Source organism: Accipiter gentilis, chromosome 8 (genome assembly GCF_929443795.1).
Source record: "Accipiter gentilis chromosome 8, bAccGen1.1, whole genome shotgun sequence".
Lineage (NCBI taxonomy): Eukaryota > Metazoa > Chordata > Aves > Accipitriformes > Accipitridae > Astur > Astur gentilis.
The window spans coordinates 39,134,880-39,147,968 of NC_064887.1; the positions used below are offsets into that span (position 1 = coordinate 39,134,880).

Here is a 13,089-nt window from a genome sequence, read left to right on the forward strand (position 1 = left end):
AAGGCAGGACAGGCGAGGGTCTGCTTGACAGGACCCCAGAACTGCAGCGGGGTCCAGCTCGGAGGGAGGCTGGTGAAACGGCTCCAGCCACCCTTGCTGCCCACCTGCCCGGGGCGGCCGTGCTGCCTGGAGGCATCAGGCCAGGAGGGCTTTGCAAAGGTCCCTTTGGGAATGCTGAGATCCCACCCAACAGCAGGGAGCTGCTGGAGAGGCTGAATGGAGCAGACGCCCACGCTGCACCAGAGTCTCCCTCTGGGCAGCTGAGCCCCAGGAATTAACCACCATCACCGTGTCTTCTCGGTGACGTACAGCAAAAGTCTTCCAAGGTGTACGTTTGCAGACACGCGTTTGTCTAAGCAGCTTAAGCGAAGAGCATTGACTGTCTGCTCTCGGGCTGCTTCAATAGGAGTGGCGAGACAGCAACCTTCAGCTCAGGTAGTGACTTCTTAATTGGACACAGATCGGCAAGAGCAGCTTTGCCTACCCGGAGACACGTGGAGCAACAAGAAAACCATCCGGAGAAACAGTAGCAGACCACCACCAGAAAAATATATAACACAAAACTACAGAAACCCCTCCTTTTGGGTCTCTGGAAGCAAACACAAATTTATTGCAAGAAACATTATGAAGAATGTTAAGAAAAAAAAAAATTTAAGATGACAGTACCTGATCCTCCAAACTGAGTGCTCGCTAGGGTCGTGGGTCTGTTTTTTCCATTAGCCACTGGCAGGGGAAACATCTAGAAAAACAAGAAGATGAGAGAGGAGGGAAGAGAAAAGAGATTTCAGTATGTTAGTTTTACTGTGCTGCTGCAAAGGGGGTCAGATTGGGCAGGCGGGGGGGAGCAGAGGGGGAAGAGAAGCACTTTATTGATGTAAAAAACTTTCCTCTCCTTGTGTCCCTGCTACATAGATCAGCTGCACGAGGGACAGGAGAGCAGCACAGCTGTGTGCTAATATACACACACATTCCTACGTGCATAAACTTCTCCTGTGTACACAGCGTGTCTGGTTCCTTAGGTGCAACTGAAAACCATCCAAGAAGCATCACTGCTGTGGTCAAAACCAACTGGTTCTTCCCTAACTTATTCACCAAGGCCCAGGCTAGAGGGTGCCCATGGGGCCATGGGAGAAAGGCCGACTCCATTCATAAAAAGCTAGCAGGAAAACAACAGCACCCGGCAAACCTCATTTTATCCCTCAACACCCCAGCACCCACAGTGGTCCAGGTCTCATCCAGCATCTCCCGCGCTCCCAGGCCTGTCTCCGGCAACGTGCAGTGCCTGGGGAGGACACGGGCTGCCCGCGGGCTCCAGCTGGCAGGGGCAGAGATGACTAAGCCACACGCTCCGGCGATGCTCGACCTCGACGCAGGAAGCCTCACGCCAGTTCTCAGAGGGAAGAACCCTCCAGCCTCGAGGAGCAGCTCCCACCCCTCGTGCTTCGGGGGCTCCAGCGGCACCATGACCTAACAAGGCCCTGGGGTCCGGTGGGAGAAGCTGCGCCAAGGGCAAAGGTATTTAACTTACAATTAGGAAGATTAACGTATTTTACAGTATCAGTCCTTCTGGCTACTCGTTTGCTATGCTGCTGCAGCTTCAGTGTCACAACTAATCTCCTGCCAGGGAGCTCCCTCAAAAATACTGCATACCTCGTCAGCTAACCTGTATAAATATTTTTAATATAAGTTGGGAGGGTTTCAGAAGCTGTTATTTAAAAATTTATATGCACCTGCGTGCAGCAGAAAAGAAAACTAATTCTTCTCCACACAAATGGAGCTCCAGCCAATAAAACAACTGGTGGGAAAACGCTTAGTGAATTAACATTTTAATATCCTTTTACTACTCAAGATACTTTCACCACCAAGTCATTTGAATTTTTATTATTTTTAGCCTTGCAATGTCTGAGTAACTCAAAAGTTTAATGCTTTGAAGATTAAACAATGTAATGGCACAAGAGCCTCCAGAAATGCAGCATTTCATGCCCTGACATAGCTGATGTCTGGCTGTGGTCAGAAACATTCCTTTGTACAAAACCGTCTGCCCAGCTTTGTTTTCACAAATGCTGGGGAGGAAAAAAAAAAAAAAAAACACAACAGTTAAATGTGGTAGAGATGCAAAGAGAGCAGTTAAGAAACCAACTGCCATTCAAAAAAGAGAACACAAATTTGGGATCATATATATGCATGCACACACACACATCATGTATATGTTATATATATGTATTTAAATAAAGGTGTAAACAGCGTTTAAATACGCAGCCCGCGTGTGGACAACCACTCCCGCCAGCAGCCAGCCTGCAGACACCTGCCTTCCTACAGCTTTGCCCCCGGCCGTAAGCCCACTCTCCCTTCACCCTCCTACATGCAGCCTTGCAGTGAGAGCCGCTGGACGTGCAGCCCTGGGGGGGCTCCTGCTGCAGACCCCCAGGATGCTGCTGCCCACCCCGAGTGGGCTCCAGAGTCACTTGGGGTGGGCCGGCAGCCCGGCCATCAAATACGCCTTGTTTCCTCAGGAAGTCGGGCTAGAAAATAAAAACAAACCCTGATGACACCACAGACTTGCAACCTACCTTCCTCTGCAAGGCTACAGGTTTTTCCTGTGCCCCCCCCCCCCTTTGCAGGGCAGTGTTGTTGTCTCCAAAATTACTAAAAATGCAATTTATATGGCTGATCCCACCCAGCTTGTGCTCACTCCCTCCTCTTAAGGTAGGGAAGAAGATTAAGTGAAGTGGTTAGAAACCCCCTTTCCAAGTGGCAAGAGGCAGTTCTGCATGTGCGAGCAGGGGGGGATGGGAAGCATGAACATAATGGTACCCAGCAGCAAAAAGCAACAAACAAACACCCCCCACCCCCCACCCCCCAAAAAAAAGCACTGCTGGCTCTTTTTCACAAGCATTTCTGCCTAATACTTGCTGATGCTGAAAAACCCAAGGTCTGAGCAGCAAATACAAGCGGAGAAAATGAACAGCTTTGTTCCATTGTGCAACGAGCGCTTTCTATTTCTGCAAAAGAGGTGGTCCCCCCCCCCTCACCGCCACGCTTGGCAATCCCCAGCACACCCCCGCACCTGGCCCCACCGGGGGATGCCCTCCCCACCTCTCCCCTTCGCCCGCCTCTGCCTGCTTCGAGAGAGATATCTCCAGACTGATGCAACACCTTCCTGCTCGCCCTCCCCAAGGGATGAAGGACTCGCAGACCCCTTTGCACACCAAGGCGAGCGGAGATGCTAAAGCAGGGCGATGCCGGAGAAAGGGGAACCCCGGGTTACCCCTCATCCCAATACAGGCTCCAAACACACTTATCGCTTGCCAACTCCAGGAAGCATTTTGGTTTTTGGGTTTTTTTTCTTGCTGCCAGCTTGTTTTTCCACTGTGGTGTGGGCTGAAGCCGACCCGGTACGCTGCCTCAAGGAGCCTGGCGCAAGTCATACGTGAAGTGCCGGCTGCCTTCGCTGGCGTATGTCACTCACAGGCAAAGTTCACCCACCCACTTCGAATTTCCTTTCTGCTTTTAAACGCTGCTTTAAAAATAAACGAGGGGGAGGGAGGAGACGAACCGGAGCTGGCACGTACCAGAGGGACCCAGGCATCGAGAAGGGACCCAGGCATGAGCGTCTGAGGAACTGTAATTGGGTCATTACTTGGCCTTTGTTGGATTTGAATAATGTAGATTTAAACGGTTATGTAAAATCCCCCATCTTAAGTCGCTGTATTTGGTTTCTCATGCCCGATTCCAGCCTCCCTGACAGCTGACACCAACTTCTGCGTACCCTCGCAGCTCAATTTCCACCCCTCCCAAAGAATTTATCCTCCCTCCAGTTCTCCCAGGTTAAAAGATGCAAATCCAGCACATGGGAAGATCCAAACACCCGCACCTGCCACCAGGCAGGTTATAGCTAAGAGACCCCACACTTGCAACAGTGAACTTCGTAAGCAAGAAAGGGAATTTGCCAGACACAAGTACCAATATCAAGCAGCATTTCATTTATTGTGTACTTCTACCAGTGCATCAGTGTTTTCAAATTAAATAGCTGTTTTCACTTCCTCCACTCTTCCACCTTATGAACTCCAGGCTGAACCAACCTCAGGCCTGAACTCAAAACCTGAAATCTATTTTGCAGCGTGGAAAGTATCCAGCTGTTAATTTGGGGAGAAAAGGGAATTTGACTCAATAAACATTGCCAGCAGGATATTTTATACGTGTTCATTTAAGACAGACCTTCCTGACTACAGCCCCAAACGTCCACTGTGGCGTAAAGTCAAACTTTACAACTGCTTCACTCTAAACAAAAGCGAGAGTTTTATCATGGAAACACAGGCGCTGCGCCTTGGCCGGAGCAGGCCGCAGGGCACGGCTTCAGCATCCTCCAGCACATCAAGAAGCAGCAGCGGCGAGGGCAGAAGGAGCTTGCGTGAGCCCTGCTTGCCGGTAACAGTTTGGCTTTCACCCCCAGTTCGACGGCTGGGGCCACGAGGGTTGGCACACCACGAGAGCAGTTGCTCGCGGAGAAATCAGACGGCAGGTCCTATGTGACTGCTCAAGCCCCTGCCCACCCTGCAACGTCTCATCGAGCTAGAAACCCACCCTGACAACTAGCATCCCCGCAGCATATGGTTAATACTCTGCTAATAATCATGGCTGTTAACAGCATTTCACTTCTGCCAGAGACCTAGGCTGGCACGCAGCCGCCTGCCTCTATCTAGCTTGGCAGGCACGCTCTGCGGTACGGACAGGCCCCCAACCCCGTCTGCGTGCCTCCCCGGGGCTGTTCCATCCCAGCTTTCCCCGTGCCATGGGGTGTCCCTGCCCTCCAAGCACCCCAGCCAAGCCAGGATACCTGCCCGCACCCTCCCACAACAACGCACCAACACCGGCAGCGTGACACAGCTGAGATGCCGCCCGGGATAACGACAGCGAGTCCTCGTGGGCGAGCATCTCCCGATGGCGCAGACCCAGGGCAGCTCCTGCCGTACGCAGCCTGTGCCCGTCAGGCCAAGCTGTAAAGCCTGGCAACCACAGGCCAAAGGATAACGCACCAAAACCCAAGCCTAATAAATAGGTTAAGCCGGCAACTCGAATCTATAGGCAGGATGCTTTCTCAAAAGCTCTCCTCCAGATTTGCAAGCCCGTCCTGGACTACTGCCAGGCAGCGGTGGTGAAAGAAAGCTTACAAATTACCTGTACTTTGGGGCAATTATAAAAGGCAATTTGTTCAGAGGTAGAGGTAAGCACGCTGCCGTGCACACCCCAAAGCAGCGATCAGACTACACAGCTGGGTGTTTGGCTCTGGCTCACTTATATGCAGGTTACAGATTCCTTTGATTTTCACCCTTATTGGCAAATTACATTGGCACAAAGCTTTGGGCAAGCACTTTGCAGCTCAATAACTACCCAATGTACTTATTTATTCAAGAAGACACGAGTCTGTCTTTTCAGAACTGTAAGCCCAATTTATAGCATCTCACACAACCCTGCCACTTACTGACCCCACGAACTCACATCTGACTATGCAACACCGTTAGGGCCAGACCTCAAAATCCACTCACTGCGCAGCAAAACATGGCGCAGAGCTGGACCACAGACTACTGGGGTTGAAGAGATTTTCCCTAGGAAAAAGGAACCGACATACTGATGTGAAGCAAATGCTTCCAGCTGCCCTGAATCTCTTTCTCTAGTCTTCCCTCCCATCTACTCTCCTGGAGAGGATTAGCAAACCAATGCTCTACTCCTGCTTATTCAAAGAAAAATACAAATATACTTGAATGAGCAAGCTTTGTGGTCAAAAAGCCCGCATCCCAACACAGGGAGAGCAACCCATGGAGCAGTGTCTTCGACAGACCCACACTGCGCACAACAAGCTTGCGATGCCAGGTTGAAGACCGTCTACTAGCTAGGAAGCTTTCCATTTTAGCTACTCATCCTTCAGGAGAGATGTTAATATTCCCTTTATGCAAACTCAGGAGAAGGGTGTGCGTGTGCAGAGATGAGGGTTTGTGAAACAGATCTGGCTCAAATCCAGACTGCATCGGAGCCCATCGGCCAACTTATCCTGGAGGGAACGTCTTCGAATCATTTGCTGGCAAATGACATTTGCAGGCCCTGATCCTGCAAGCAGCCACCCCCGGTTCCACTGCTGAACACATGAGCCTTACGTGAACACAGAACAAGTTCTGGTCGTTCCCAGGTTTATGCCAGCATAAGAGCATTGGAATTGAACCCAAATTCAGCCGTTAGGTGTAGAATAATCTCCAAGGACAGAAACATTCATGTACAGAGGGAACAGGTCAGGACCCCTCCAGGGAATACAGCTCTGAGCATGCAAATGAGGATGGTTCGTTAAATTTGAAAATAAGGTCTTAGGGTTTTTTAAAGCTCTAAATGGTGAGTGGGATTTGATTTTTTTCGAAGGGGGAGAAAAAGCAAAGCGGGAGCCACTGCAGCCCTGGCCAGGGAGCAGTTCAAAACCTGGCACTCTCCAGTGCAGGAGATGGAAAGCTCCAGGGCTCCTGCCAACCCGCAGGACCTCTGAGATGAGAGAGGGACAAATAACCACGCACCGCTCCCCAGCAAGCCCTGAGCATATTCCTGTTTTTAAACGCATACCATCGCTGCAGTCCCCCTACCAACTGGAAAACATACTACTGTAAAAATACATCGCTGGTAATTTAACGGAACCAGCCTCCCAAGACAAGCATGAAACTGGGAGAACTGAACCCCTCCTTCTGCAGCAGGACTGCTCATCGGGGGACCGAGAGACCCCACCACTGACAACCCCCCCAAGCGCGGAGCCCTGCCGGGACATGTAATAGTCCCAGCTGTACAAAAAGGTTTATTTCCCATTGCTAAACCCTCGGTGCTCAGGTGCAGAAAAGCAGCCCAGTCTCAGCACTTCTCACAGGCGTTAAGAGGTACCAGGACAGCAGGTACCCCTAGTTCTGCCGCCACTTTCCCCCCCCGCTTTACTCCCTTGTTCTCCAAGGGGCAGAAAAAATCAGCGGGGCCGTGGGCTGGGTGACCCAGGACAGCCCAGAGCCACAGCAGCAACACTCATGGTTATTCCTCCTCGTGGGGCTGTTTTTTCTATCTTCACAGCACGTTTGCTTATCTAAAAAGCAAGACGCAGGCTCCAAATGCCATGAGGGTGCAGCACACAACAGAGGAACCCAACAGAAAGTTATTTTCTTTTGAACACAAGCTCTCCCCTCCACAAGTCACCTGCCAGTGACAGCCAGCACCGGTGCGGCAAGCGCACAGCGTACGCTGTGTGGCAGATTGCCGACCCTGGACGGCAGCACAGACGGACGTGCCGGGGACTAACCCTCACTGTGCTACGACTAGAAGGGACTTCTCCTCCCTCCGAGCTGTGCACACCCTTCTGGGGGAACTCTTAGGTCCTGTTTCTTTGAAAATAAACAGCTCCTAAATGCAGCTAAAGGTTTCCAGGATACAGAAGAGCAGAGTGTGGGGAACACAAGTGTCCAACTCCTGCAAAAATAATGCACTGGAGAACTTGGACACATTTCAAACTGTGACAAAATAACCTGTGGGAGCAAAAGTTTAATAGTCTGGATCTGGGGAGAGGAAAAAAGCCTGATTATTCAGCTACTGAAGTTACATCTTTGCATGGCTTCAGAAACAGTCACCCAGCCCATTTCGCGGTGAGCATTTAAACAGAGAACACACAACTCCCTTACGTTTCCCCAGAATTTCCCATCCAAAAAAACCCCAACCCACCTCTCTGTGCTCCCTGCAAGGAAACAATATACGTTTGAGGGGAAGAGGGGAGAGGAGGGGCAGAGGCTTTGCTTTAACTTGAAAATAAACAAGTTGCAGCACATGTGCATGCACACAAACACGGCACATCTGAAACCCATCATGTCCAATTTACAGGCTCACATTTCCTCCCTTCTGCAGCTCCAAAACACTGCACACAAGCAAAGCCCCGGGGCCTTTAAAGCCCCCCGGCCGCGCTCGCTTACCATACTGAAGTCCAGCAGGTCACTGAGCTCTTTGTCTGTCCCAACTGCAGCCATTCTCTGCTGCTGCTGATTCATACTCCCACAGACTCAACAGTGGCAGTCCTAGAGAAAGCGAGGGGGAGGGGAAAGAGATATTTTAATGACTAGAGCAAACTACCCACCCCATTGATGAATATTTTAAAAAGACAGACCGAGAGAGAAAGGGGTGAGAAAAGAAAAATCCTTTGCGTGTCTCCAGCATCCAAGTCCTCCGCTGAGAGCACAGTCGGAGTCCTCACATAGCACCCAGAGGCAGGAACAAGCGCTCTATTGACCAGACACACTTGTATGTTAGTTTTTTGCTGCCAATTCCACTAGTTCAGGCCAATTCTGTTCCTGGCGTGTGGCGAATGAAGGGGGGGGGGGGGGGGGGGGGGAGAAAAAAAAAAAAGAGTCAACTCATTTATCAAAGGGTTCAGGCAAGTTATCACTCAGGCGCTTGTCTGGCTCGGCTCGCCCCCTCTCCTTCCCCCACACTCGCTCCCCGCAGGAGGCTCTCTTGTCCTTGCCTAGTTTTGTTTAAAAAAAAAAAAAGAAAAAAAAAAAGGTCTGATCTTATGCCCCTTTCCTTCGGGTTGCCGAGCACCTGCAGCTGCTTTTTCAGGGGCTGAATTTGGGGATGCCCAGCCAGGCCATACCCAGTGAGAACTGAACCTCTCCGCTCCCAAAAGGGACTGGAAAAAGAATTTTTGTTTTCGGAGGGTTTTGCAAAAATAAAGCCCTCCAGGCAACCTTGCAAGATAGGTAAATATTATTCTTCCTAATTTTACAGATTATTTGTTTAAAGGGAGATTGATCTTTTTGGCTAGCTCACTATGATAGAAAAATATTTCTTTGGGAGGGAGGCAGAGAGGCCTGGGATGAGATAAAAGATTCCTTTTTTGGGGGCTTTTTTTTTTTTAGGAACTCATTCATGGTTACAAGGGGCAGCTGGCCAATAAATTTAACTCATTAATCATAAGGTTAAAAAAAAAAAAAAAAAGAAGAAAACTCCATGCGATCCAAGGCGTTTGTAGGCTGTGCCGGCACAGCCACCACATTTCAATGAAGTTTTACAAAAAAACGCTGAAATCAGCCCAGCACGTAAAAACCCTTCGCCACTATAAAAAAAAAAAACAGCCGGGGGATATTTTTTTTTTTTTTTTTTGCCTTTTTCTTGTCTTTAAAAAGCCTTTTCTTTAAGTGTCATCAATGCATCTGGTCAGTATTTTTAAAGCAACTTTACCAACCTACTACCCCACTACCTTGCCCACCCTGGTGGGCTCAGGGAGATGAGACCTCGTCCCCATTAGACCCTGGAGAAACCCCCACGACCCCGGTTCGCTGCTGGGGAAAGGTGGTGGTGGGGGAGCTGCATCCCTTCAGCAGCCCCCCCCCCCCCCCCCCAAAACCCCACATCCCCCAAGGCGACCTGCAACCTTCACCAAGATCACGGACAACTTGAACAATACGCTCTCACCACCCCAAATTCATTCCGGGCTAATATTTTTATTCTCCCCACCACCACCACCACCACTACCACCACCACCACCTTCCTATTTTTAACTCCAACCCCCGGGAAGCCAGCGCCCTGCCCCGGCCCGGGAAGGCCTTTATCCGCCCCGGCAGCACAAAGGCCGAGTAAAAACTTGACCCGGCAGGAACAAGGGCCGGACGGGGGGCGCGGGGGCCCCGCCGATGCCGGGCTAACGCTCAGCAGATGTCCGCCTCTCTCCCACCACCACCACCGCCGCCGTCCCCCCCCCCCCGCTTCTCCCCGTCCCGCTCGGGTTTCCTCCGGTGGTACCGGCACCTTTCTCCCCTCGGACAAAAGGCTCCGGGCTCCCTCAAACCCCGGCGCGGCCTGTACAAACCCGGCTGCTCCGGGACAGGCGGCGGCGGGCCGGGCCTCGCTCAGCCCCCGCCAGGCCCGGGCTCCCGCTGGGAGGAGGAGGTGGGGGGGGCGGGAAGCGGGACACCCCCCCCCCCCTCCTCGCCCCAACAAATACACTGCAGGGAGGGGGGTGAAGTGGGTCCACTGCCCCCCGTGCTGTGGGGAAGGGAGCGGGGGGGTGGTCACTGCCGGCCGCCCCCGCCCGGAGCGAAGGGAGGAGGCCGGAGCGGGCCCCCACGGGTTCCCCTCCCTGCCGCGGGTGGAAGCGGGCTGTGTCCGTCCGTTCCCCCCCCAAGCCCCACGCCACGGGGGTGGGAAGCCGAAGCGACTTCCCCCCCCCTACTTCAGGTCCCCCAACTTTTGCTGGGCCCCGAGCCGGAGCCGTGCGCCCCCACCGGGGAAGGGGGACAGGGAACCCCCCCCCCCCCCCCGGGTGGGGGGGGTCGTGCCTGGCTGAAGTTCGCAGCAGGATCAGGGAGCACCCCCCCACACCCCGCCGCCTATCCCTCGGCCCCGGCAAACTTTGCCGGCAGCACCGGGGACAATAGAGCCGAGCCCCGGCCCGTCCCGCCGCTACCGGCCCGGGGCAGCCCCCGGTGGAGGGGAAGGGAAAAGGAGGGGGGGGGGGGGGGGGGGGGGGTCCGGCGCTCCGAGTCCCGCAGCAGCTCCGCTCACGGGGACCTCCAGCAACCGGGTGAGCGCGTCTGATATTTTATCATATTTCGGTTTATTAAAATAATTAAATTTTTTATTATTTTTTTAATTTTTTTTACCTGTTCCGGGGCAGGCGCGCACCCCCCGTGCGTGCGCGGGGGAGAAGGGGGGAAGCGCATGAAGGGGTCCCGCGGGTGCGGAGAAGCGGCGGGGCGAGGCGAAGCGGCGGCGGCCGCGGCGCCCAGGGGCCGGCGGGCGGGCGGGCGGCGGCGGCGCCTATTGTTCTCGCGCCGCCGGCGGATACAATGTAGCGAAGCGGCGCGATCGCCCCGCACCGGGCGGCGCGTGCGCCCCGGCCCGCCCCGCGCCCCCGCCCCCCCCCTCCCTTACACACCCCCCCACCCAAACCCCCCCCCCCCCAAACTACCACCCGCCCCACACCTTTAGGAGCCCCCTAACGTTGTTGTTGCTGCTGCTCCTGCCGCCGCCGCGGCCGCTCCGCCTCCCGCTGCTGTTGCTGCGCCCGCCGGCCCCGCTGTCTCCGCATGGTCCCCCCGCGGCGGCGGCGGCGGCGGCGGCGGGGCGAGACGCGGCGGCCCCCACCGCCCCCCCCTCCCCCCCAGTACACACCCCCCGCACACACCCCCCGCCCCCCCCGTCCTCAAGCTCCGCCCACCCGCCCAGCGCGGCGGGACGCCACCGGCCCCCCCCCCCTCCGCCTCCTCCCCTCTCTGGGTATCCTTCCGCCGCCGGCACAGGCAGCAGGTGATGAGGAAAAGTGCTGCTACCGGGGGGGGGGGGAAATGGGGCGGCACCTGTTACGGCGGGACGGGTCCCGATGGCGGCGCGGGGTGGGGGGCCTCCGCCCCGCCCTCTCCTCTACCGAATGGGGAACTATGTTTCCTGGCGGAGGGGGACGGGAGGACGCAGCGCCGAGGGGCGGGGCGGGAGGGCCGTGACGACGCGGGAGCTCCGGGAGATGGACTGATAAGGCCGCGGGGCGCCGTCCAACGGGAGGGCCCCGTCGCTCCGACTGGCAGGCGGCGCGGCCAACCAGGGTGCGCCTGGTCCCCGTCCCCGCCCACCGAGCTCAAGGGGCGGGGCGCGGCGGAGGCCGGGGGCGGCCGCTGGTTCACGTCGCCGCCCGCAGCCCTTCCCCCTTCCCTTTACGCCGACGGGGCCCCCGGTAGGGTCGGGCGGGCAGGGCCGTGGGCCTACCCCGGCGTGGGGGTCCCGCCGCGGGGCCGGCGACACCCCGGCAGCCCCCGCCCGGCAGTAGCCGCCGCCTAGGTGCCCCACCGTGGGGTAGCTTCGCCCGGGGCAGCCTCACGCTGTGGGGCTGGAGGGGGCCGCAGCACCCCAGCACGGGGGACGTCCGGTCCCCCACCACAGGGCAGGCCCGAGCTGGGGGGGGGCCGGGGCAGCCCCACCACCCCCAGGCCGGGCCCAGCAGCATGGGGTGACCGGGGGAGCACCGCGAGGCCCACGGCCGGTGACGCCTGCCCACGCTGCCCACACTCCGGCCCACCAGCAGCCTCGGCCGGTCCCCGGCAGCGCAGCGGGCGTTGTGATGTAAAGTCCATATTTTATATCCAGGTCTTTACATCTTTTCCGACCGTTTACCCGCCCGGTTTAACTTTGCAGCTGGGTGACGGCACTTAGAAGCCGGTCGGCGGGCGCTTTGTATCAAAGGTGCCGACCGGCCAGGCCCCGGCACCTTGTGTAACGTGTCTGTGTGTCTGTCCGCCTGGTTCACCGGGGGCGAGGGAGGCTGCCGGTCGGCGGGATCTTTCCCTGGTGTCCCGGGGAGCTGCTTGCCCCACGAGGGCCGCTCGTTTGTTTGGTGGCTTTTGAAAAATGCCAGCTGGGGAGAAAGGAGCTGGGTTTGGGGGAGCCGGGGTTCTCCACAACCCGACGCCGCTTCCCTGTTCCGGGTCACGCTGCGGTGGAGAGCGGGCGCTTTTCCCCCGGTTCAACTGATTCAGGCAGGTGCAGAAGTAGAGGCAGAAGCATGCGGCTGCTGCGGGTGCAGGCAGGGGCTGATTTCATCTCATCGAGTCCCCACCGGCATCCGACGGATGGATCGAGGAGGAGCTGGGCTGCTGCCTGCCCTGGAGCGGGCGCTCTCCCTGGCAAAGGCCTGCTGCTCTTGCACTGCCTGGTCGGCTTTAAAACTGTTGGTCAGGCAGGCTGCTTTCGTTTTCACTTTGCCTGACCCCCTCCTGCAGCCGGGGTCCTGGGCCAGCTGTCACCTGGACCTTCGGGCCATTTGCCTTTTATTATTTCTTTTTTAAAGCAGAAAGAATTGCCTGCATTTAAACGGGGTCAGTGACCAAAGTCGTCATCTGTCATCAGGGATGGATCTTCCAGGGGTGAGAACGTCGCCACCCCGATTCGGCAAGGATGGGGGGCTGGCAGCGCGGTGCCAGTTGTGGTGGTGGTCCGAGGCATGCCAAGGGGGAACCGCCAGCCGCCACGCTCGCAGGCAGCCATCTGTGCCCCTCTGAGAGGAGCCTACTCCACTGGGAGGTGGGATTCGGCTGC

The 13,089-nt window shown here is 55.9% G+C and overlaps 1 protein-coding gene across 24 annotated transcripts in view; it reads right to left on the reverse strand.

Annotated features, from left to right (window-relative positions):
• The window catches only part of TCF3 (transcription factor 3), an 82,132-nt gene extending 70,749 nt beyond the window's left edge, over positions 1 to 11,383 (reverse strand). For 20 of the 24 annotated variants that reach the window (XM_049808490.1, XM_049808492.1, XM_049808491.1 and 17 more), the window contains exons 1-3: positions 10,987 to 11,121; positions 7,980 to 8,081; positions 667 to 739 (exon numbers count right to left, since the gene is read on the reverse strand). In XM_049808490.1, the coding sequence (XP_049664447.1) occupies positions 667 to 739; positions 7,980 to 8,054 (148 nt within the window). In that variant the 5' untranslated portion in view covers positions 8,055 to 8,081; positions 10,987 to 11,121. Of the gene's footprint in view, positions 1 to 666; positions 740 to 7,979; positions 8,082 to 8,170; positions 8,335 to 9,810; positions 9,834 to 10,664; positions 10,797 to 10,986; positions 11,122 to 11,360 lie in introns of those variants that run through there. The other 4 variants (XM_049808471.1, XM_049808469.1, XM_049808472.1 and 1 more) reach the window with 4 other exon arrangements.
• Positions 11,384 to 13,089: the final 1,706 nt, after the last annotated feature.